Source organism: Poecilia mexicana, unplaced genomic scaffold (genome assembly GCF_051168715.1).
Source record: "Poecilia mexicana isolate PSO_F unplaced genomic scaffold, ASM5116871v1 scaffold_13, whole genome shotgun sequence".
Lineage (NCBI taxonomy): Eukaryota > Metazoa > Chordata > Actinopteri > Cyprinodontiformes > Poeciliidae > Poecilia > Poecilia mexicana.
The window spans coordinates 29988529-30015242 of record NW_028263382.1 but is presented as its reverse complement, the minus strand read 5'-3'; the positions used below and the strand labels follow the sequence as shown (position 1 = coordinate 30015242).

The following is a 26714-nucleotide window of genomic DNA, read 5'->3' as shown; positions in this document are numbered from 1 at the left end:
CACACATTAGCACAGATACATACACGCATTTTGTTTTCCATTTCTTTATCCCTTAAAAATCCCTACCAGTGCTTTCTCTTAAAATCGAATTTAACTTTGTGCTGAAAAGGGACTCCGTGTTGTTGAGGATGAACTCCACCACCACCGACTGGATCCGCACCTCCATGAAGGCCGCCGTGCCACTAAAGCAGGCCGACTCAATCTGTCTGGACCTGAAACGGAGCACAGCGCGACCTAGTTCAGCGCTCGGCATCACTGAGATGTGCCCCAGTTCGCCGCGGCGGAGCGGCCAAAAGGAAGCGGTGAAATTTCCGACTGCGTCGCGGCCGAGATACAGTCACCTGAGGAGGTTCGGCGCCCAGACAATGGCCAGGTTTTTAGTGTGCATGTTGGTGACAGAGCTGAAGGTGGCCAAACGGGAAAGGTGCCTCATGAGGTACTCCAGAGTCCTGCGGATGTAAAAAGAAACCCTTGTGTCTGAGATCGTTCACTATTGCTCTCTAACAAACCTGTGAGGCATTCACAGAACAACTGTTGGTGATTAAATAAAACAGAAGTGGGCTCCATGTATTTGACTAGTCAGTTGAACTGGATCTTATTTACACTCACCAACTATTTTTGGTAGATATCCTAGTACACTTGATATAAGACAAAACTAACTTACAAATAACTTTTCAGCAAGAAACAAGACATTTCCCCACACTGCATCCTGCTGAAAAGTTAGTTTACAAGTGTAGTAAAATATTTCCACTAGAAACCAGACAAAAAAAATACCTGGTTAAGATGCTCATATAATTCACAATGCACCGATATTCTCTCAGTTACTAGATCTTAAAATATGTCTGATTTGTTCTAGTGAATGGATGTCGGGAGAGAAAATGACAGAATTTAGCAGCTTAGCGGAGGATGACCTGAGCTTGGCAAGATAAAGATCAAGATTAAGCAGAAAAACACGAGTTAAGCAAAGTGTCTTTCACCAAAATGAGAATCTAAAAATGATCCATTCCACTTACTGACAGCAGGGGGCAGCAGTGAGCTGTAAATCTGACCTGTAATGAGGAGGCGGCAGCTGCTGGATGACATTGTGGATTTTTACCAGCCTCTCCTCGTCTGTGGCTGCAGACACAGCTTCCTGTGACGAAACGGAGGACAAAAGCACGGAGTCTAACAACCGAAGCAGACGACTTAATCGGACTCTCGGCTTCAAAGCGGTTCTTGGAAAGCTTGTCACAATGCAACCACCTCATTTTAAGCAGCACTTTGAAAATGAGATAAATGTCTCTTTCATTCAACCAATCAAGGAGCGACCAGAAAGACGTTGCCTGCACATCGACTGACACAAAGCTGAATCAGCTCCCGTGCAATTTTTTAAGGACTGTGCTCACCGAGAACCGGTCGTAGAGCTGGTAGGTGAGCAGCGGGTTGGGCAGCTCTCTGAAGTACAGCTTGCACAGGGAGCCCACAGAGTGGATGTCCTGTCGGAACAGTTCTCGGCTCAGGTCTGGGATCTGCTCAGAGTCAAACTCGTGCCTGGAGACGGAACAGAAACACAAGAACCCATTCGGACATAAAATATTGAATTATTTTTTCCCCTTTCTTTTGGAGGAAATATTAGTTTGACTTTTAAAAAAAGACTCAGCATTTTTAAGCCCAGACTGCTATTTTAATAGTTTATCCTGACAGTGGATTCTAGAAGTTTAGCCAACAGGATTAAATTATTATGTAATTTTATAAAGTAACATTTTGACAGTTTTTAGGTCTTATTTGTCCATTACAAGCATCTGGTCTGTGACTGCCTACATATGGAGGAGTCCTTAGTCCTGCTTTGTCTTATTATGTTGTAATCAGAGTCTTTTTCAGTTTGTTGATCACAGTCAAGTCTCTCTCTACAATAACAGAAAAATGAGCAATTCCTTCTTCTGTATCTCAATAATAATAAAACAGAAGTTTAAGAGATCAAACTATTTCTTCAGATGTCATGAACATGTCTGAAGACGTCACGTAAAAGCTTTTTACTTTCAATTTTATCTTTATGTTTTATTACAATTACAAAATCAATTTTTTATCATGTTCTTATCGCACCTAAGCAAATATTCCTACTGTCATGAGTTTATTGTCCTGGTTTTCTTTTGCAGCATTTCATACATATTTGTTTTTGTGCGGTAAAAATAAATCTGACACTGACATTAACTGAATGATTTCTTACAAAATCAGTAAATATAAAAACAATAAATCCATAAAATCCCTTTGAAACAAAAAAAGACCAACAGATCTTCAACATGTCTACATCTTTGCGTGTGCCGTATTTCCTGAGCTGTTAGAAGGAGGCGTGACGCGGCGAGAGCCGAGCTTTTCCCATTAAGCTTTTTGATTGGCTGCCCAACCCCATCAGCTCGTGTGCCGCTCAATTTATCCACTGATGGGAGTTTGTTTTATGGAAGCAGCAAAAAATACAGCAACGCTCTCAGAAGCTGCACAGCGTTAATCAGATTTCCATTGATAGATTGGGGGGGAAAATCTACTTAAAAGCACTAAAAGTTAAAGACTTGGACAGCAGCCGCTTCAGCCGCCGCTAATTGGCTGCACACTTATTTATGTAACATATCAATATATCTGCAATTTTGCCAAAGTGCCACATTTATACAAGTAATTTATACAAATAAATAAGCCTGAAAATAAATGCAGTTAAGAAGTTAAAAAAAATGAAAATAATAATCACATTTTGTGAATAATAACTGCGTTCTTCAACTAAATGTGAAATTCAGTAAAATAAAATAATAAAAAAAATACTCTGAAGTTCCCAGTCGTAATATATTCATACCGTGTGTAATTATTTCCGTGCTTTTATAAATATTTAATGGTTCCTTTTACTGCAGTGCACCAGGAGCAAATTCAGCTCAACAAATGAATCCTGGCATCTGATTGGCTTCAGACCAACCAGAAGCCCCGCCCCCTGACACAGACAGGGAAGGACTGCTGATACAGACTTTCTATGGTGAAGTAGAGAGGAAGCACAAACCTCAGTTTCTGGATGTTGGAGGAAATCCCTGAGAGTCTGTAGATCCCATCCACGACGCCGATCTTCTCGATGAACTCTGCACAACTTTTAACGACCTGCGGGACTGAAGGACATAAAGACGAGACACAACGTTCAGCCATTTTGTCTGTGTCTTCTAAAAACATCTTGTTGGGTACTAAAAGATGACATCTTCTGCGTTCTACATTCTCCACACTAATTATTTAAAGTGTTTTCGGTAACACCTTATTCAAAGGAGTGTGCATAAGACTGATATTACACTGTCATAAACATGACAGAACAACGGACACGAACATGAAGGCGTTTTCATGAATGCTTATGACTGTTGTCATGAAATGTCTTTTGGTAAATAATGACACTCTGAATGCAGAGTTGCATTAGAAGTCAATTAAAAGAGTCAACTTTGCATTAAAAGTATAATTATTTACAGATTTTTTTATGAAATGAAAACCGACGTGTTGAACAATGGCAGACTGCAGATTCGATAAAAACCACAAAGAGGTTTGTTTCTGGAGAATCCTACAATAAACAAGCCTCAGGCTGTAAATACCAGACCTCCCAAATGTTTCTGCATTATTCATCACATTTCTTCAAACACGCAAGTGATTCTAATTCGATTAAAATAAAAATAAGGACATATAATTTTAAACGCTGCCAAATCTTACCAAGTATTTTTGCCTAGTTTCAGTTAATAAGGCAAATCTAACTTGCATGTAATTTTTCAGCAAGACATAAGAGCTTGTTTGAAGTCAATTATTTGTTAATATTGATGGGAAAACAACCAGTTCCACTGGTAGATTATTTCACTCTTAAGACATTTTTTCCCATGTTATTAGTGAAATAATCTGTCAATTTTCCCATCAATATTAAGGAACTATTTACTCCAAACAAACTCCTATATCTTGTTAAAAATGTACTTGTTAGTTACTTTAGTCTTATTTCAATCATACTATGATATTTGCACTAGAACAATGGTTGATATGAACATTATGGAGCTAAATAAATCTGGAGATTCATGATGTTAACGTGAGACAAGATGATCTTGAATCAGTAGCTGAGAATTTACTCAGCGACTTCATTTTTGTTTCAGCATGGATGATTTTGCTTATACGGAAACAACAAAGTATTTCAAAAACAGGTTCTAAACTAGACTAACCTGGCATTAGTCTGTTTTTATTAAGTTAAAGCATGTGGGATATTCTACCGTCGTGTCCTGAGTTGTGGAGATGCTCCCCCAGGTCGCAGCCAAACACTCGCTCCCTGAGGATCCCGCGCTGCCGCAGCTTCTGCGGCGGCGGCCGAGACTTCATGAACGACCTCAGGAAGGTCACCAGCTTCCCGTGCTTCTTGCACACTGAATGCGCACGAAAACACACACGGGAGCCACGTTACAAAGGAACCTGACTCGGATCCCGGTGAGCGAGTCTCTGAAAACTGGCCACGTGCCAACGCACACCGACTAGTACCTGGCTTTGGCACTGAGTTTTGAACGCTGGGTGGGATCTTCTCGTTTATCAGCTCCACGCAGTCGCAGGGGAAGAACCCGACCTGCAGGAGGAGAGGTGGAGAAGAGAGCGAAGAGGTACAAACGGAGTGAGTGACGAGTGGGGAGAGGCGATGAGGTCAAGAAAAACCTCAGACTGAGCATTGATGATATTCATGACTGAATCAAACTTTTGAGGTTTGAACAAACTTTCCCAACTAAACTAAACCTTTTTTAAGCTGATCTGTGCTGATCTCATCACTGGTTTACTGCCGTCTCTGAAGACGACCTATGAAGTTTGTTTTTAAAGTAGCACGATCAATTTTCACTTTCTTTTCAGATTCAGAAAAGCTAAAATACTAACAGTTTGGATCCAATTTTGCAACATCAAATGTTTTTTTGCGTATTCTTTTAAGCTTTATTTTGAAAAACCAACATAAACCCTTTTATATTTTTCAGTTTACTTCCATTGGTAACATGATAAGAAATATTGAGGCTTTTATTTTAGAAAGCATCTTTAAGGCTGCACTTTATAAAATAAAAAGAATAAATAAAAGAGTTGTGATTGGTTCTGGATTTCTGCAAATGGCCGGGAGGAGATAGAGGAAATACATTTTTTACCACATTTTTTGTCTCATATTGTACTATGATCACATGATGACAGTTTTAACAAATATAATTATTATTATTTTTCAAAAATTACATTTGATTTTGAAAAGCCGATACAATACATTTTTCAAGACTCGTTTAGCTTCAGGAATTTTTTTTAATAATCTATGAAAACTTGAGGATATTATTTTGAGAAATAATTTTGTTTTGTTTTATTTCAAGTGTAATAAGATTTTTCCAGTAGAATCCAGACCAAAGGTACTCTAGGACTTTGTGTGTTTTCCCACAGCAGAAGGTTTACCTGGAAGCCATGCTTCCCTCTCCACCAGCCCGTGTCTTCTTTAGGCGGCATGTCGATGACAGACACAATATCCCCGACCTAGATCAGAAAGAGCTCTCTCTATGACGCTCATCAAAACTAAGTGCAAAAATATGCAGAAAAAAAACATACACCTGACAGACTGGTCCACGCCTGAGCATGTCTCTGTCTCCTTACCTCGAAGGTTAACTCGTCGGTGGCCTGAGCCGTGTACCGTTTGGTGACGTGGGCGGCAGCGATGGCGGGAACGTTGATCGAAGCTTCTTCAGAAACCAGCAGATGGTTGCCCTTGTTGTCGATCTAAAAATAAAGACAGCAGAGATGCTGTTGGCACATCTTACGCCCAAAAAGCCAGAGCAGGGAGTGGGAGCTGGTCACGATTTATCATGAGACGACGGATGAAAGAGAAGCAGAGAACAATGGAAAGTTAAAAATGTTTTGTTTTTGCCTCCACTTGAGCTTCCAGCGTTTTTAATGTCAGTGGAAAGTAGAGCAGGTGAATTGGCCCCAATGTTCTGTCTGTTTGTGTGTAACGAGAAGGATGTACTTTTTTTTTACTTATGTTTTTAGAAATCAGATATCTGCTTTGCTGCCAGTGGTGCTGCTGGACTCAGACCTGAACCTTCAGAGACGCATAAAGACAGTTACAAAGTCGGCCTTCTGTCACCTGAAGAACATCTCCAGGATTAAAGGACGAATGTCACAACAAAGAGAAACTCATATAAAATCTAACTGATTACAGTGTCCTCACATTCTGCCTACAAAAATCAATAAGAAAACTGCAGGTGATCCAGAACGCTGCTGCTCACGTTCTGACTAAAACCAGGAAGATAGACCACATAACACCAGTTTTAAAGTCGCTACACTGGCTCCCTGTAGCTCAGAGAATAGACTATAAAATACTGTTGTTAGTTTATAAATCACTGAATGGTTGTTGTATCAACCTTCCAGACCCCTCAGGTTCTGGTTCTGCATCCCCAGAACCAGAATCAAATGAGGAGAAGCAGCATTCAGCTTCTATTTGCCACAAATCTGGAACAAACTTCCAGAAAACTGCAAAACTGCTGACACACTGAGTTCCTTCAAAACTAGACTAAAACCCAACAAGCTTAACCTGTCTGTGGATTTATAATAACTAGAGCATAGATTAACTCAATTCAAGTGGCAACTTTTTACCACTTGTCTTTATGTTATGGACTATATATGTTATGTTTTCATCACCATAACCTGTCTTGTTGCTTAAATCTATAAAAATAAACTTGACTTGATATAAAAACGTGTTGAGGAATGGATGGAGCAGGCTAAGATATAAGAAATAATCTGCAGTACTAATATTTTTTTTTTACTTACTGAAGTCGTGTGTTGTACTAAAAGCCCAAGGCAAAAGAAAAATAAATAAATATTTTTTAAAAATCATTCAAATCCACAAAATACTCTACAACTTTACCACTGTGGCTGTGATTGTTAAAACAAATACAGGAAAATGTCATTCAGCTCCTTTTTGGAACTTCAGAGTATGAAAAACATACAACTCCAAAAATAACTTCAGATGAGAATCAAACATGTAAATACAAAGCCAACCCCACCGGTCAGATAAGTAAGATCAACTGAACTCTGAACACATTTGCACAGTGCTTGAAATTTGCTACAGAAGCTTCACTTTCTGTCACCGATCATTAGCTTGCTACTTGAAAGTCGCCAGAAAAAGCTGCACACCTCTTTTTTTTTCTTGACACCAGTGCTGTCTGTCTGCTTCTCACACTCAGGCAAACACTCCCTGCCTTATGAACCAGTGCAGTAATTAAGTCTTTGACTCAACATTTAGAAAAAAAAAGAGCTACACTGCAAAATGTAGGAGGATGTACTTTGGCACGGATGTGTAGGATTCCCAGCAGGGAATAACAATTCCTTCATCTTATCTGCGATATTCCAACCATAATCTCATTTTACTGACTGTTCCTTAGATAAACATCAGTCATGTTAGCGTTTCAGATCATCACAACAGAAAAGCACAATAAAAAAGAACTCCTACCTCCATCCATGTTAACACAGGACCACAGTTGATTTTGTTGTCCGCGATGGCAGAGAAGCGTGACAGGTAGCTAGTCAGCATTGTGGTGACTGACTGAAAGGAGACAAAAATAAAATAAAATAAAAAAGCTAGACCTCAATAAAGCTCCAAAAATAAACATGACGTCACACAAGCCAGCAGAGGTACAAGAATTTCTGCAAACGAATTCATGCTCTTGTATTTTGCTTTGTTTTTATAATGTTACAGCCACAAACTTCAAAGTTTTTCATCAATATTTAACACAAAGTATTGCTTTGTTGTGAAGTGGAAGGAAATGATACACTGTCTTCAAGTTTTTCTTCTTTTTTTTTTCCAAATAGGTCAATATTTAGAGAAAAAATTGTTCAATACAATGACAGCTGAAAGTTTATTAGGGTCTACTTTTTCCCTTCCTCTTTACAAAATAAGTCAGGCTCGGTCAGGTTCAGCTTCTTTGAACACCAGTTTTAGTGTTAAACTGTGTCTTTTTAAATAATTATTTGCATGGCATTAGGATTATTATGCAAACAAATGTAATGGTTGGTGCTGCCTCTTGGACTCCAAGAGGACTCACTTGTTTTTGTTTTTTATCTCAATCCTGGTTAAATGAAGGTAAAAAATAATAATTCAAAAGTTGAATTTGGACTAGGCCATTGAATACGCTTTGGACTGGTAGATGTGTCTGCTGAAGAAAGTAATGCCCAAAAAATATCAGCAGTGAATCTCTACAACTCTTCTAAAATAAATACATAAAAAAATGGAGATTATATCTAAATGGAGGAAAAAGTTTCAAAGGTGCATAAATGCTTTCATGAATGTGGAGACGATACCTCAACAGTGTCCTCTAAGGTGTCGTAGCGTGGCAGTTCGGTGAGTTGGGAGTAACGGCGGTCGTAGATGCACAGGTGCAGGTGTTTGTCCAGCACTCGGAAATCCTCGTAGGATCTTTTCACCAGCCAGTTTCGAGCCTGACGGGGACGACGCAAAGCAAATCAGGACCAAACTGAAGCGAAAGCGCCTGCTGCTTTTGGGAGAAGCCAGAGCACCACTCGGATATTCAAGTAATGTTACCTGGCAAGTGATCTGGACGAGAAAGACGAGTTCTTTGGAGTCCAGACCGGGCTTCGGTCCCTCGCTTTGCCCCTCTGCCAAGGCCAACTGCACAGGGAGACAAACAGGAGGAAGGAGACACAGAGGAGCTTGGATTGAGGATGGAGCATAAATAATAGATGAGTATGATACAAAACCCCTCTCTGTTTTTGGGACTGGGCTACTAAAAGTGCATCGTGTCCCATATTAATACTGGATTTACCACTTACATTGAATGCCAGGCGTTTCATCCTGCAGTTTTAAATGTTTAGCAGATTTCCTTTTTTTTCTTCTGCGAAATTATAGATGATAGGAAATCAACCCTTAAAGAGACCAAAGACGTAAATGGAGAATTGACTTCAGAGGCCTCCGTGCTGAGGAAGTTTTGGTTATTTATAACTGTTAGCAACCCGTCCAGATACACTGTTACACAACATGCAGCGACCTAGTTACGGCAAACCAAACCGATGAAGAGAAATTTGTTGTTGAGTGAGTCATTACGGTCAAAACGCAGTTCATCGCAACGCTTTCCTTTTTTTTTTACCCTAGTCCAAACTACAAAGCTAATTAAGCTGTGGAGAGGCTGAAAAGGTCAGTGGTCCAGTGATGGGAGAGAGAAGAGGGCAGATTTAGAGAAATACAGAGAAATTATGAAAACATTAGGCAACAATGCAGCTTTTTTTCTCCCGCACTCTCTCTCTAAGTAAAAAGCATCTCCACCATTTTTCCCCAGAAATATGCCCCACGTCAAACAACTAACCCACCGTCACGTCACGGGCCTCGTTCAGGTTACCTCCTGCTAGAGCATCTCAGATGTCCGACAGCGGATGAAGTAAGAGCTTCCTCTTTGTGTGTGGGACCACAGCGAGCTCCTCAAAGCAAACAATAAAAAAAAAAGAAAAGAAATAGCCAAATCTAGGCTGAGAGCAGAAGGGTTTAAAGGTTCTCCTGACTCGCCCGTTTCTCGTCCCAACAACAACAACAACGTTGCACGCGAGAAGCTTATTTGCAGAGCAACCAGCACCGGTGAGCTACAGAAAGCAGAGAAAACGAGACGCTGATGCTTTCCCTCTGCTCCCTGCCTCCTTCTTCCCCCCCTCCTCCTCCTTTTCCTCCTGCCTCTCCTGTACTCCATCACCCTCCCCCCTGTTCCTCTCTTTCAACCGTTCTCTCTCTCTCGTGACAAAAGGAGGTTCGCCTGTAAACGGGTTCATCTGGGACACACGGACACAGATGCTCATCCGTCACATAGCAACATGAGACAGATGAGACTTCCTAATCTGCAGACGAATCTGTCGGGATGCAGATGGAGGATGTCTGCTGCTCTGCAGGCATCACACCCAAGACTCGACCTCTGCTTTCCGTCTTTGTCGTTAAGACTCTGCGGCTTATGGCGTGATCCGAGAACACAGAACAGAGACTCGTCTCCCAAACCGAATCAAACGCACCCGGGGCGTCCGGCGGAAGCGTCTGAATCTGCATGTATGCAGCTCTGCCTTCAGCGTCAGTGTCGCCTCAAAAAGGACGTTTCTGCTTTTGCTCACACTGTTTTTCTGCACATTTAATGATGAAGACACAAAACGTTCAGCCAAACAGAGCGAAAGCGTCTCAGATCAATGCTCAGCCAGCCATAGCGTTGCTCACTGATGCGGCCGTGCAGGGGGTCGGCGCCGCCATGTGCATCACATGCACCGCTCAGGATGCTTTGTGCTAAGCTAAAGCAGCGGCTCCCAGCTGTGCAGAAACGTCTGACGCCCTCTGCAGGCGATCAAGCAGAACTACGAGAGTTGTAGTTCTGCAACTACAACTGGCTAAATGCTTACTTCTGCACATCACTAAGCCTGACGCAATAAATCAATTAATTAATTAATTAATTAATTAATTAATTAATTAATTAATTAATTAATCGCATGATGAATAGAAATAAGCTCAGTAATTTCCATCTGCATTATTGATCGTCTTTCTTGTATCTCTCTCTCCTCTCTACCAAACAATGGAAAGTCTTCAGTCTGGTGTGTTGGGCTCAGATAGCTCCACGTTTTTGAAGGACAGTTTCCATTTCATTTGTTGTTTCAGGTGTTTTGTTTGGATATTTAAGATAACAAAGTTTTCGAGAAGGTCTTATTGCATTATTATGCCATTACATTACTTCAAAATGATCTCGAAACAAAAACTGAAAAAGTACAAGAAAGAGCAAGAGAGAAAGGTAAGAGCAGCCGAGAATGAAGGTGGAAATCACCAAAAAATGATAAGTTTGGAAATGCTAAGCTAGAGTCAGGGTATTCAGAACAATGTCCACTCAGGACAAAACTAGTCGAAATGTGTCTTCAGATTGATTTGAGTTCATGCAGTTCAGTCCTAAATGACATATCAAGTTAAAAAGAGGAACCTTTATGTTTCAACTCATCAATATCGAGAAAAACTGCTTTTTTGTAAAAGATCAAGAAGCAGGTAAAGCATAAAATAATGTAACCTACGTTGTCTATGCGGAAAACGAAACTCCTTGTTAAGAATCAACTTGCTGTCTGCATCCTGCAAGGTGAAAAACAATTTCCTGCCATTCTCCAATGATAATCGTTCATTTGTGCTATTTGACAATAAATGTTCATTTCCAGGACCAGCATTAAGTTCATGCTGACAGCTAATAAATGAGTCTGAAGGTGGCAGCACTAAGCAAATCCAAGTTTAGGCAACCTGCCTGTAGAAGCTGAACAAAAATAAGTGTAGTAAGTGCAGAATATCGTCTGTGAACAGATGCAAACATGGCACGTCAAGAATACGAGGGAAAACTGCTACAGTGATTGTCCAGAAAACACAAACAAGGTTATTGGTTATGCCAAAAGTGCAGCAGCGCAGTCTGAGACAGCAGCAAATATAGCAGCTGAACGCCGGCCAAGTGCACAGTTATGAAAGCTAATAACTCTCTGCAAAGTATTTTTAGAGCTCACCTGAACGTTGCCAAAATCGACAGTCTCATAGTGGAAATGGGCACACTCTGCCAATCTGGGGAAGTGACCTCTGGGGAACGTTAGCCTAGAACACACAGAAGAGCGGCTACTCATTAACATTCAAGACACACCGACGCTGCGATGAGGAGCGGAAACAAAGAGAAAGAGGAAGGGAGAGGTCAGGCTTGTGCGGCGAGAGACAGAGCGCCGTTTAAGATTCAGACCGGCTGGTCGGCGTGAGAGGCGCCCAGCGCTGGAACACAGGCTCCCCCTTCGCTTCACTGGCCTGAATAAGGAGCCTTATATTCAGGCCAGTGAAGCGGCCCCTAAAAGCGGCGGCAGCGTCACTGAGAGCACCTACTTTTTCATGTTCTTGACCTTCATACTCGCCGTGCTGACGCAGGAGCGCAGGAGGGGCTCGGCCTGGTGTTCTGTGATGTCATCACTCTTCACCTGCCAAGAGCAGAAAGCATTAACGGGGTCGGTGATGGAGAAACCGATAGTTTATGACGTTGGAATGTGTAATGGAAGCACATTCCTGCCTCTGACGGCTTTTAAAATAGGAGTTATATCATTTTTCCTCAGTGGATTACATATTGTGAAAAAACAGAGTCTCACCACGTATTTTTGTCTACTTTGTAGTGAAAATATCTGAATACCTTAGAGAAACTACAAAACTACAATACAAGTAAATTATCAGCAAGATGTAGGAGCTTAAGTTAATAATTCAACAAAAGTAAAACATTTCTTCTTACGAGTGAAATAATCAGTCACTGAAACTAGTCATTGTTTATCAATATTAAGAAATGATTGACATAAAAGAAGCCCCTACTTCTTGCAGAAAAGTTACTTATCGGTTTTGTCTTATTTCAGGAGTACTAAGATATTTGCACTAGTAACTACACGAGCTGGCGTGGTTTGATTTTACGATGCACTGTGTCAAACGATCCAAACTAATTGAGAAACTTGTTCCTCTCTTTGCCTGTGGTGGCGCTGCACCAAGAACCACTGAGAGAAACAACATGTCAGAAGAAGACACGAGCGTAACGTCCTTTTTCAAGAAATGCAAACAGAAATGCAGTGGAGTCAGATTGTAGGTTTTCTCTTTTGTCTTTGGCAAAACACGAAGAGCCATTTGTCCCGTAAGCATTAGATTCTTGCATTTGTCTTGGTTCTATTTACCCAGAATGCCCTACACCATAGTCTGGTTCCTGCTTTTGGAGCGGTCTCTGGTCTGCTTGCCTCCACATTTGCATCAGAATAGCACCAGAGTTCACTTTAATCAAACCCAGAGCGAGGTTTTTAGGTGGACCAGAGTTCACTTTGTTTTTGTTTGACTGCAAATTCACACCTCCCCAAACAAACTGTACAATCAAAACACATGGACTAGAGTTTGATGAAACATGGCTGGTGTGAATGCAACATAAGTCTTTCAAACCTAAGAACACATCGCCTGGTGATGGCCTTATCCCTTATCCCTTTACTTACTCAAATTTTAGCAAATATTAATTGGACGTATGACTGTATTTGAGGCTGTATGTGTAGTTTTGACCATTTTTTTAATTTGCAGAAGACCAGGATGAATTTAAAGTCGTCAACTGAGACCTTGTGATCTGTTGAGGCGACATTAAAGTGTGAGTCAACTAAAGAAGCAGAGCAGAGCATCCTCATGGAGGAAGGACAACATGTCTGATGGGTTTTGTGTATTCTCTTGCATCAGCTATGAGTCAGTGCCATGTGTGTGCTTATTTATAAATATATATGTGTGTGTGTGTGTGTGTGTGTGTGTGCGTGCGCGTGTGTGTGTGTGTGTGTGTGTGTGTGTGTGTGTGTGTGTGTGTGTGTGTGTGTGTGTGTGTGTAGGCATGTACCGCGGCAGTGGATGTCTCCTGTGGCTGCTTCTCCTCTGGAGGATTAATGTTGGTAGCTTGAGGTAAGGCATCGTTTTTGTCGAGGTCAGCAGGTGGGGTCGGGTCACTGTGCAAGAGGTAAAGAAAAAAAAAAACAAGGTTGGAAACAGAACAGAAGCTGAACTATTGTTATGAAAATGAGGCCTCTCGATATATTTTGTTTAATTTTCATCCACCAGAGGGAGCAAGTGAGGGAGAATCACTGGAGTGGCTTGAGCTGGAATCATGACATTGCACCAGCATGCCTCAAAAAAAACAAAAAAAAAAACAGAAAACATGTCGTACTGAAGCTGTCACCAAGAAAATACACATTTATTATTTATGTTAGCTGTAACTATGAACAATTACTGAGATCAGTTTAGAAAATATCAGCAGTTTCTGCTTTAGTAGAGAGGGGAAAAAAATGAACCCTGATCCAGTGGTTGTTTTATTTGCACTCCAAAGCTCACGTGTTCAGTGAGGCATAAAGACAATCCACCCACAGGGAGAGCTTCACAAAACCTTCACTTGAAATGTGATTCAATGTATTGAGGAGTGGAGGGTGAGGCCCATTCAGGCAAACTTTGATAAGCAACAAAGGCCACAGGGAGTTTGGGAGTCTTACAGATTCAGCCTGATCGAACCTGGAAATGTGGCAAACAAACATCGACGTTTATGTGCTCCAAAATTACATGAGCGAGCGCAACAAATTAGTGGAGTCTGAAACTGATGGAGGTTGAAAAAGGGATAGTTTGTCTCTCTGCTTTACTCTGATAACTGGGTCATTTTTTTTAAAGCCTCACTTCTGGTTTTATTCATCTCAAATTCAAAATTCCCATGTTCCTTTAAAGCAGCACGCCACACGCTATCTGGTCTTTTCATCATCATCCAGGTGAGCAGACACACGAAGCCAGGGAAACACAAAAAAATAAATAAATAAGAGTAACTCACCCCTCAAGGACGTCACTACTTCCTGGTTCTCCCCGGGGTCCTGAGGCAGCATTCTCAATCACCGCGGCAACCACGCATCCAGCCTCCATGATGCCGCCCTGCTGCAACAGCCCGCTGTAGAGAAACGTGAGTGGGAGGAGAGAGAAGGAGAGAAAGTCACGGCGGGAGGGTAGGAGGGTCCGAAGCTGCGGAGCCACCAGACGTTAACCCACTCGAGGCCGCCATCCACCCCGGCTGTAATCTGGGATGACATCATGCCAGAGTGCCGCGGGCTGCCACGGCGACCAAAACGTGTCAGGCTGTGAGTTCGCAGGATGGATTTCAGCTTCTGTTTCCTCCTAGATCTGACAGATTTCGGTTGAGAAGCGACTCTCGCGCTCTCCAAGGAAACGGCAGGTTTTTCCCGGCAGCCAGAGATTTCCCCTTTACTTTTTAAATTCCACTGCTGTGAAAATGTATTTCCCAAAAAACAGATTCCTTCTGTTTTTGATATTTGGTCACGACAAAGATAACTTGGGTGAATACAAACATCGGTTTTCAGATGGTAATTTTATTTGTTAGCAAAGATAAGGAATCCCAATGAAATATTTGCCTCCTTGTTTAATCATAAATTAATGGTGATTTACATATTGGGGGGTTTAATTTCATCAGCCACGCCCAGGCTGATTACTGCTACGCCTGGAGAATCAAAAAATCACTCAGGTAGAAACTGTTTGTCAACACAAAGTAGGCTGAAACAATCTTAAAAAGCAACTTGTCGTGCTCCAATGTTCAGAGATCCAACAGATGTAAAAAAAACAGAAACCGTCATCCAAATACGTTTTAACCGTACATCTCGATTAAATGTGCCTAATTATGACATAAGATAATAAAATATTAGAATGTGTTGACAACCTGCCAAAGAAGACACTCTCAGATGGCGTATAAGGCTTATTCTATGCAGTGCAGTTCTGTGTTTGTATAGTACAAAACTGTAAATTTGCGCCAAAAAAAACTTAGAAATTTTGAGATTAATCTCTGAAATTTTCCAAAACTATATATATATATATATATATATATATATAAATTTGCAAGTTTTTCTAGTAAATTTCAGATTTTTCTCTAGCAAAATTTGACTTTTCAAACTCAGAAATTTCCAAGAGAATTCCTAGAAAATTTCTGAGATTAATCTCAACATTTTTGAGTTTTTCAGAGGAAACGTACCCTTTTTTTCTATCTACAATAGCCCTAAAACACCCTAACAGTATTGAGTTGCCTGTGTTGGTATTATCCCGTACTGTAATGCAGAGGAAGATGAATAAAGTTTTGGTTAAGCTAAAACACAACACTGGCTCATATCGTCCGTCCAAACGCAAACTAGATGTAGACATAACAGCCTGTTTCATTCAGCTTCATAAATAATTTTTTAATTTTACATCAAACAATTACTGTTTTTTATCCACTGCCATGGAATTGGTAAAATATCAGTATTTAGATAGGATTACACTTTAAACCTTTTTAATTTATGTCAGTTTTGTTCTCCAGTCCCAGTAAAAACCTTTTGTTTTTCATTCATATGCCTGCTTCTACTGCTTACCCTCAGTTCAGTAATGAAAACACTAGGAATGTCCTGATGAAGCAAACCTGGCTCTCCCTCAATTTTCCCATAACGTGCTTCTGGAATTATGAGGGTGTTTATCGGTAAACAACGTCTCACGGACAAAAACAGGCCCTTCCCAAAGCTCCCACCACTGCAGCTCAGGTAGCAGAGAGATGGGTCACCATCATGTGTAAAGGGTTCTGCTGATCAACCACAACATGTCTGGTCCAACAGGTACGTTAACTAGAGTCCACTGAACGCTTGTGCCGTAGTAGCAGTTTCCCAGCAGCCCCTCCAGCTCGGTTATCCACTGCTGGTTCTGGACTTCCATAAAGCTTCTTTAGTCAGCAGAATGCCAACAGGCCGACAGGAATACTGAGCAGGTCCAACTCGGCTCCATCCTCGTCTCGCACTGTGTCTCAACTCAACCTTGCCGAAGGGCAAAAAGTGCATTACACAGATAGCAGCGATCCAGAGACCACATTACATAAAGTTATGTTATGCAACGGTCACTTGGATCCAACATCTATAGTCTTCTTATATGACCGGACAGTGTCTTGGAACAGTGTTTTGTCACGTTGTAGCCACAAACGTTTGTGTATTTTGATGGGATTTGATGTGACAGCCCAACACAAAGAGGATGTTTACAGTAGATTTCAAATTGTGTCATAAATAGAAATATGAAAAGTGTTGGCGGGGGCATTTGTTTTGACCTAGTTAAGTTTCCACTTAATTCTCATTTCCCTTCAGTGCTGCATCTGAAATTTCTCCTATGGACCTCGATTTCTCCGGATGAATTTCAACCCGGCCAATCAGCGAACAGAAAGAGCTTTGAACAGTGATGAATTAGATTTGAAGTCTGCCATGATTGCAGTTTTAGCAATGACAGTGGAGGAAGTAAACAGAGCCGTTAAATATGTGTTGGCCACACCTCCAAATATTGAGTCGTTTAGTTTAGGACTTCTTATTTCGTAGTGGGGTTGGTTGTTTACAGCGCACTCAACTTGTACATATATCAGGACCAAATGTTAGCGATTGCCTCCAGCTACCAATTATTTCTCAATAGCTGAGGGTCTAGACCTTCTGTACGAAGCAAAGCGATTAGCGACATGAGACTAGTTTTAAACCAGGCCAGTACAGAGTCAATCTTTACTTAAGGTCTTCTTTCACTGCAATCACAGCAAAAAGTTTCTTTGGGTATTTCTCCTTTAACACCTTTCCACATCTAGGTACTAAAAGTTCTGTCAAAAATTAGATTGAGGTCCAGGTCCAATAACTAACCAAGTCATTTTATTGTAGCCTTTTCTTTATGTTCTGGGTCACCACCTCAAAACTTCTACAGCCACTGCCAGGGTTTCTTGTGAAACTGGTGTGAGTTGGGATGTACACACCATTGTCTCCACCGGCTCTGTCCACAGAATACTATCTCACATGTCCCCAACATGAAGGAACACACAAGTAGGTCCTCTTAAGGCTTTCTGTAAACAACAGTTTAGTTCTTGCCACTCATCTATAGTGAGCAGATCTGTAGAGGGCACAACTAATCATAGCCCCATCCATAGCTTAGGATCTTTTCTACTTCACCGTGGATCTGGTCACATGACTTTTATTTCACAAAGTGCCTCGAGATGGTATGTGTTGTGAACTGGCGCTATAAAAATAAACTGAATTACGCCCAATTGAATTATTTGGCTCCTCTTGCTCAGTTGAGGATTAGGTCTGGCACTGTGCCATACTATTTCCGTTTTTAGATGAAGAGATTTACACAGTACTCTGAGAGACATTCAGACCTTGAGATATTGTTTTGATTCAAGCCCAAATTTATCCTTCATCTGTGTTTTGTGTTCCTTGGTCAACATGATGCTGTTTGTCCCCTAATTTACAGTTTTATCTGCGCAAGACTGTGAACAGCGTGCATCGTTTACTTTCTACTTTACAATTATGCATTATTAGAGCCACACAAGTAACCCAAAAACAATGTTAAGGTTGTGGGTTGCTAATGGGGTAAAGACTTTTCAATCAGCTGAATTCTTTCCATGTAAAAAAAAAGGGTTTTCTGCGCATACAATGGTACCTGACCTTGCTGATTATAGCTCATCAGACAGAGTCTGTTTGAGTGGAGGAACATGTTGTCCTGCACACAGCAGAGCGGACGAGCTCGCATATGCACCTGCATCATAAAAGACTTGCACTTTTTTTTTCGTCTGGAAAACCTTAGAAAATCTGACGAAAGAAGTGATCACCAAAGCAATCACTTCTTTTAGCCCAAATACCGTAACAGTGGACCAATTTAGAAATGCTCCAAATAGCGTACACTACAAACTCGAAAGGCTGTGAAGAGACATGATGATGAGTGATCTTCATCAGCGTACCACCTTTTGGTGTATTATAGGTGAGAAAATGAATATATAAATATGTCTCAAACCTGTCAAAGCAACATATTTTTTTATTTTCCTGTGGATTTTCTTCTAGAAACATTGAAGTCACACCGAATCAAGCAGCAGTGCTGCTTCCACAGCTTCTCCGTCGTCATTCATCTCCAAAGTATCAAACGTACTATTCTGGATGTATGAATAAAGAGGCCCCCTTTATCTGTCACAATTAATGGGGAGGTGCAGCTCTGATCTCAGGAGACCGGAGCGGCGAGCACAAAGGATGTCGCCTGGTATCTGATGGCCTACATGGCGTTTTTGCGAGTAAAATGGAGCGGCGCGCACAATCCTGCACGCTGTCTGTGGGACCGGCATCAGCAGACATGTTGACAAGAAAATGACTGGGTGAATTTAATTTTTTTCCCAGGTAAAATTTGGTCACAAGTCTGTCAGTCACAAGTCCTTCATTTAAAAAATGAAATGAGGGGGCGGGTCATAGAGGGAAAGCTATGTTGCACATATCCCCACCATTTATTAAATATTTATTTCATTTCTCTTTGGATCAATAAAGTATTTTTTGAATTTGAATTCTTGTAAATGTATGCAGTATTTATGGAGTTTGGACTTTGAAAAGTGATCAAAAACTTTGAAACCTAATGAAAAAAATTCCGGAGTTAAGTGGACGTTTTAGGTAAAGCCGTCAAATTTAATCTGGGAACTTGCAATTGAAAATGGAGGATAATACCAACTTCCAGGGTTCTGTTTCAAGAGTAAATGCAATGTCTGCAAATATAACCAGCTTCACAGATATGATTCTTATTTCAATATTATCACATTCTGCCATTATGTAACTAACTAGACGTTTAGCTTTAGACCAAGTGCAAACTCCTAGTTTAGTTTTAGTTTCTCGTGCTAATCAGTAAATTGTTTGTGTTAAAAAAATGACATTTTTTAAAGAAAATAGTTTTAGTTTTATTGAAAATGTGTGAAAAGAATTTGCACCACCACTCAGTTCTCACACACTCAACACTGCTTTGTGAACTGAGCGTTCACAACAAGAACAAAGGTGCTATTTTTTAAACTATTTTATTACTATTGTCCACACAACCTAAACTTAATGCTAGCAAACTGAATTAATGAGAGAAAAATGTGACTTAATCATAAGTACTACCGGTTACATTATGTGGAAAAAGGAACCATGAATTCACCTTAATTTAGATATAAAACTTGTTTTTAATAACTTTTTTCAAGAACAAAACAAACCAGGCATTGTGCAAATTGTACTGCTATCGGTAATAGAGGTGTGCCGATCGATCGGTCACCGATCATAATCGGGCCGATTTTCGTGAAAAAGTGCATGATCGGTGATCGGCGATCATTGGCTCTTGTTGCCGATACCGATCATCTCATTTCGCAGCCTGCCTGTGCAGCTGGTCTCCTCTTTCCTTCACTGCGCAAACGCGCAGCAACAAATCCTAAGCGATGTGTAACTATAACGTACTGAGTGAATGGGGAAGAAGCTAATACGACATAAAAACAATGCCATACTTGACGGAGTTTGGCTACATCGAGGCTCACTGCAGTAAAAAAGACATATGGAGGATCAGACAGCAGGTAAAGCAGTGCACAGCTACAAACAATCACCCGGATTAGCATGACGGTCAGAAAGCTAAACAAATAACCCGCAAAATTATTTAAGTCTTCGAGCTGCGATGTAAGACGCTGGTTCTGCTCTCGCTGTTGAACCGTTGCTACGCTACAGGTAGTAATATTTCACAGACGGAGCTTCGCTTCTGCTCCACCTGGTACTGACTCTCACACCGAACCTCTGCTTAAAGCTGCAGCATCTAACTTAAAAAATAGATTTTACATACGTATTAAAACTTTCGCTGTCCAAACATGAGACAGATAATCTCTAAAAAAAAAAATCAATCTCCTCCCTGATCTGCATAATTACTCCGCTCAGTCAGAAACAGCCACTCAGAGCTAGCAGTAACCAGCTAGCCGCCATGCTATCAGGAAGTTTTCATTCAGTAACTCTGGATTGTTTATTGTATGGAACCTGTTTTTGCCTTTGAATGTTAAGTTTTATACTTGAATTTTCTGGCAATGTTGAGAGGTTTTATTTTGGCTCTTTGCATTATTTAACCTCTTCAGAGCCTTCATATGTTATCAGTCTGTTAAAGATAGTATTATCAATAGCAGTACAATTTGCACAATGCCTGTTTTGTTTAGTTTTCTTCTTGAAAAAAGTTATTAAAAACAAGTTTTTGTCTAAATTAAGGTGAATTCATGGTTCCTTTTTCCACATAATGTAACTGGTAGTGTTTATGATAAAAAAAATAATAATAATTATGTGATCGGTATCGGTGATCGGTATCGGTGTATCGGCCCTCATGGGTGATCGGTATCGGTATCGGCAGGAAAAACCCTGATCGGCACATCCCTAATCGGTAATACTATCTTTAACAGACTGAAAACATATGCAGGCTCTGAAGAGGTTAAATAATGCAAAGAGTCAAAATAAAACCTCTCAACATTGCCAAAAAATTCAAGTATAAAACTTAACATTCAAAGGCAAATACAGGATCCATTACAATAAACAATCCTGAGTTACTGAATGAAAACTTCCTGATAGCATGGCGGCTAGCTGGTTACTGCTAGTTCTGATTGGCTGTTTCTGACTGAGCGGAGTAATTATGCAGAACAGGGAGGAGGCAGAGGAGATCGATTATTTTTTCAGAGATTATCTGTCTCATGTTAGGACAGCGAAAGTTTTAATACGTCAATAATTTTTTTTTTAAGTTAGATGCTGCAGCTTTAAGCAGAGGTTCGGTGTGAGAGTCACTACCAGGTGGAGCAGAAGCGAAGCTCCGTCTGTGAAATATTACTACCTGTAGCGTAGCAGCGGTTCAACAGCGAGAGCAGAACCAGCGTCTTACATCGCAGCTCGAAGACTTAAATAATTTTGTTTAGCTTTCTGACCGTCATGCTAATCCGGGTGAGTATTTGTAGCTGTGCGCTGCTTTACCTGCTATCTGATCCTCCATGTCTCTTTTTTACTGCAATGAGCCTCGATGTAGCCAAACTCTGTCAAGTATGGCATTGTTTTTATGCCATATTAGATTCGTCGTGTTGATGCATTTTGAAGTGCTTCACCCCACGTGCTTCAATTTTAAGCCGCAACACACAAACTTCCCCATTCACTCAGTGCGTCATAGTTCCACATCGCTTTGGATTTGTTGCTGCGCGTTTGCGCAGTGTGAAGGAAAGAGGAGACCAGCTGCACAGGCAGGCTGCGAAATGAGATGCAGGTGGTGATCGGTTTGTGTGATCGGCAACAAGAGACCGTGATCGGCAATCATCGGTCATACACTTTTTCACGGAAATCGGCCGATTATGATCGGTGGGCGATCGATCGGCACACCTCTAGTTACAACAGTACGTTATTAGCTATGCCGAATATCAGGTCTCAGGAAATTTGCTCCTTCTACTTTTGTAACCTCATTTTACACCGATGTCATTTCGTCTCTAATTAATTCCAGTACAAACCACTTCATTCCATCATACCAAATTTGTTTATTTTAGTTGCATTTTTTTTCTGAATCATAGAGACAAATGGTTATAACAATGTTAATTTAGCTCAATATCATAATCTAAAAACTTTTTATCATATTTTCCATTTATTTTAGTTCTAGTCTCTGTTTTGTGAGTGGACTTTTACAAAATAGCCTAACCAGCTGTATTTATAAAGCACCTTGAAAAAGTGAGAACTGCCCCAAGTACTTTTTGTCCCTACAAAAGGACAAATTGTGATGATTTGATGAAAGTAAAATAACTCTACAAAGTAAAGTAGAAGAATCTCCTTCTGGTAAATATTTGCTTGAGTCAGGTAATTACATTTCTTTACATTAGACTCTTAATAGAATGTAGAAAATGTCTACATTCTATTTGACAGCTGTTAAAGGAGGTTTTCTGACTCTCTGAAACTATAAAGACATTGTTGACGATCAAACCAGATCATCGTCAGGTAATGTGTGTAGACTTCATGGATCTCCAAAACCCAGACCAGACATTGACAGGACACAAACGTTTGGTTTCCTCGAGGCTGGTCGTCTTTTAGCTCCTTAGCTTCAGTTTCTTTGCCATTTGTTGTTGGTCAGACTGGCTGTATCAGGTTTCCAGTGACTTGAAACAACGCAAATGGAAACTGTCAGAGTGAAAACATCAAGCCGAAGGGAGGCTAAATTCCCAGTTTATGGAATTTAGTCACGAGATCTTCGACGCACTTTGACTCTCTTGTTAGTACCAAAGAAAGACAGGCGTCGGTGTGGAGAAAGTTGGTTTCAGGCTCTCATTCTGATTGCAGTCAACAGAAGCTGTAAATGCAGAAGGGGTAAAAAAAAAAAAAGCTCTACGGTTGCCATAGTAACTCATCTCCCATCCATCGTGACTTGACGCTCTTCCAGAGCGAAGACGAAGGAGACAAATGAAAGCCTCCGAGGAACTTTTGACCAGATGCTCTGACACATCATCAGCCTGTCTGCCCGAGGCGCTGCCACTGTCACCACACTGCAGGTTTCAGCCCGCCGCCTCCCAATTGACCATGTGCTACCCGATGCTTTGTGACTCATGTCACCTCTCAGAGGGAAGGAGTTGAACTGGTTGGCGGCTGGAAGTCAATTTGATTCTCTAATCTTCTCGGAATCTGCCAGACTGAGATTATTTCATCCCGCACAGAGGAGATGTCACGGCTCAAATCTCTTAGTGAGCGATCCCTGATGAAGGCCAGGATGGGCGGATGGAGCGGAGTAACAGGGGGGTGAACAGCAGGCCGACGCTGATCCAAACATTTAATCAACAATCCAGTCTGTCACTCACAAAGACAATCCAAACCTTGCCACAAGGCACAAATCTCCTCGTGCTAAAAATAAGCCAATGGCGTACCACAAATAGTGAATGGGAGAAAATCTCATTTTGCAAGAAAAATATTTTAGGGAGGGCAATGTTTATTCTCAGAAATACGACAGACAAGCAGCAACTTAATCCACAGACAACCGGAGAGTACGAGCTTGGAGACGTTTGTTCAGTTTAAGATACTACACAGAGGTGTTGACTCAACAATGCTCTATTTCTTCTGTGACACAAACATAAAGGTTGGCTCTACCTCATCTGAAGAACATTGAAATTCTGAACATTTTGTTCAGAAAACTTAATAGTATTTAATCCTTAAACTGCTGTAAAGTTTTAGTTTTCTAGGTGGTTGTCCAATGCGTTCTTTAAAAAGAAGCTACATCTCTCTTCAAGTATTTTCTTAAATATAACTGTGACTATTAGACATAAGAATAGATTATTTTCTGTCAGTTCTCAATTGAAGACCAAAGTGGAGAAAAATGTAAATCAATATTAACCTAAAACTATGGGCAACAACTTGCTTTGTTCATAAAAAAAACTTCAGTTTTTAAGCCCATCTACAAGTTGTTCCCAAAGAGCTGGAAGTAGGGAATTGTTCAAATGCTGCAACATTAAGACTTCCTCTCACTGTAACTAATAGATAAAGTCTAAACCCTAATCAATCAGACATTATAAACCCGAACTTCTCCAATAGATTGCCAAACAGAGAACTGTAATTTCTACAAAGAAAACCTTTACACCACTGCAGAGACCATGAGGGACACGCTTTACACCACTGAATTCACTTGCTGATGCTGTATGAAAGCTTAGATGCAGCTCCTTTGCCATGGAAACTCGTTCTATGAAGTTGCAGTCGCTGCTCCCCATCTTCCTCAGAATGCAGTTTTACTTAACTTAATAGTCTGCAGCTGAGTTGTTGTTAATCAATTGCTTTCACTGTGTTAAAATGCCACAAACAGATGGCAAAGAAATGACATTACTCTAAAAAGTTTTCAATGCCTCCCAAAAAGTTCAAAATATATTTTAAGAACAGGGATTATCAGGAATCCCTGAGTCGTTTGGTCTAAAAAGCCAGAGAGAAAGAATGCTTTTATAAAATAACAATGACTTGTAGCGCCGGGTCTGATGCATCAGCCATCGCTGAGTTATAACCAGAAACGGTAAGAGTGCCCAACAATCGTCCAACACAGAAGTTGGTTACCATGGAGACTGGATGAAGACTATAGGAGAGACATTGCTGACTACACACCAAGGTTTCTTTTTGAACACAAGTCCCCCTGCATCTTAGCTATCAAGAAATGTGACAATTTCTCAATAATCCTCTCCAAGTGGTTTGGTCTCCTATATCTGAAGCATTTTACTTTACCAATGTATTCCAAAAACATAAACTTAATTTCTTTATGTTATTGTTTTAACAACAAATAAGCTGCTCCATATCCCGAAGCATGCCAAAAAGTCTTATTGTTTGTGAGTAGTATGAGGGATCCTCACATCTTTTGGTCTAAATATGCTGGAAAAATGATTTTATTTTCTCAAAAATTCTTTTGCTAACTTATCTGCTCATATGACAGTGCTCTACTCAATTATCGTGTCACACGTTGAGAAATTATATTATGCTTTACTGGCTCGGTCAACAAGCTCTTTTTTCTTTTACGGCCTTATATTTAAGCACTTTTGATTGTTGCCAGAGTCGACCCCATCCTGTACGAGGGACATAAACACAATTTGATTTGAGGACCTTTCAAATACCATCAGTCACTATCACATTTAAACTGACCCCTACATGCATTTCAAGAGAAACCCATCAACCATCAAAATGTACTTTGATAAACCTTGTTAAGAGTTTACTGAGAAAATACATTATCTGTTGGATTCAACTCTATTACCTCTACTAACGCATTGACATTTTTTTCTGTGCTTTGAAAAAACAAATCTCAATTAGGTCAGACTTTAAAGAGATGGTATTAAGTATAATCGACTTTTTTGAGCTTTATGTCATGTTATGATGTTACTCCCTCGTCAAAAACGAACCTGGAGTGAAACTTCGAAATCCTGTTTGAGAAATCCTTAAATCTCCCATGTCAACCATTCATGGGTGCCTAAATACTTGCTCTCACAAAGCACCGCCTTTTCTCCAAGTCGAGTTTGTCTCAAAGAGCACATCTCTCTCTCTGAGTCTGACAATAGTCTGAAGGAGCCCCACTCAGCTCCTTCAGACTAGTGTCAGCAGCAATAAGCAAACAGTGCAACTGTCCACCTGCAGAGCTAATCATAGGAACTACTTCTCAATCTGCTAAGAAAGGTGTTAAAGGCTTAACAGAGAGAGTTGTGATGAAGTACTGAAGGGAAGTTTCAAAGAACAAGAGCTTCTTAAAGAGGCAGAGGCCAAATTTCAAGGTGTCAAATTTCTTTTTAGTCATGTTTGAGAGATACAGCATTTTTACAACAACTGAAGGTAACAAGTTTTCTTGATTGCACTATAAAATGGCACTCTGTGCTTGTAAAATACAGAATACCGCCCTTTTAAGGAAACTGTATACCTTTATAAGTAAAATAAAAACTTTCAAGACTGATTAAATTACACTATACTTTAAACATCAAGGATCACATAAAATCGCAAAAACAGTTGGTTTAAGCCGCCAGCTTAGCTCGCTTTCTGTGACTTCAGCCGGCAATAATTGTCATTTCCTGGATGACCGGGAGAGTTCAACCACGGTCGTTACAGCCGACATTTTAATCACATGACATAATAAAATGTTGAATACATCTCGCACTTGTTGCAGGCCTGTTGCTAAGCATTACGGCAGACTCATCATTTCCTGACCAGACAGCACACCGTACAGATAAACTACAGTCTGTTTTTTTTTATAACCTCTGATGCAACATAATGCGCACTAAATGACCAATGGGAAAAGTTTACCGGCGGTGTACTATGACCTGTTGGGCCTGGCGGATACCAGGCGCATTAACAGCGCGCGCGCGCACACACACACACACACACACACACACACGCACACACACAGACACACACGCAAAGAGGGAGAGAGGCGAAGAGAGAGAGACTATGATAATCGATTATTTCACAGCTTCGGCGTGAACTAATCGATTTAATGGGCAGCAGCCGGTGGTGGTCGCGCGTTGGGAACAGCGCGAGGAGGGTTCACCTGTCCGCTCGAGGCGACGGGATCATCCGGCGGTAAACTTACCTGCGACTGCGCGCGCTGCTCTTCTCCGCCGCCTCCTCTATGCTGCTCGGTGCTCGGCTCCTCGGTTAGGAAGCATTCTGCCAGCCAGCATCGCATCGCACTGCAGACCCACGCAGCCCGGACGCTCGGTCACTCAAAGACAGGCCACGGCTGATCATCTGAGGTAGATGGTGTTGGCAGGAAAGCCCGCGACCAGGTGCGGCATCTCGCTCTACAAAAGAGAGGCTGGCGAGTGATTCCGTGGCTGGAAGACAGAGTGAGAGAGAGA

The 26714-nt window shown here is 40.9% G+C and overlaps 1 protein-coding gene across 1 annotated transcript in view; it reads right to left on the bottom strand.

Moving 5' to 3' along the window:
- The window catches only part of arhgap32a (Rho GTPase activating protein 32a), a 33904-nt gene extending 7190 nt beyond the window's left edge, over positions 1-26714 (bottom strand). The window contains exons 1-17 of the mRNA XM_015006828.2: positions 26447-26714; positions 14376-14489; positions 13407-13512; positions 11897-11988; positions 11536-11620; positions 8570-8656; positions 8329-8466; positions 7481-7573; positions 5626-5748; positions 5431-5508; positions 4504-4585; positions 4242-4391; positions 3020-3122; positions 1386-1530; positions 1050-1132; positions 342-449; positions 67-212 (exon numbers count right to left, since the gene is read on the bottom strand). Of these exons, the coding sequence (XP_014862314.2) occupies positions 67-212; positions 342-449; positions 1050-1132; positions 1386-1530; positions 3020-3122; positions 4242-4391; positions 4504-4585; positions 5431-5508; positions 5626-5748; positions 7481-7573; positions 8329-8466; positions 8570-8656; positions 11536-11620; positions 11897-11988; positions 13407-13512; positions 14376-14464 (1708 nt within the window). The 5' untranslated portion in view covers positions 14465-14489; positions 26447-26714. The remainder of the gene's footprint in view (positions 1-66; positions 213-341; positions 450-1049; positions 1133-1385; positions 1531-3019; positions 3123-4241; positions 4392-4503; positions 4586-5430; positions 5509-5625; positions 5749-7480; positions 7574-8328; positions 8467-8569; positions 8657-11535; positions 11621-11896; positions 11989-13406; positions 13513-14375; positions 14490-26446) is intronic.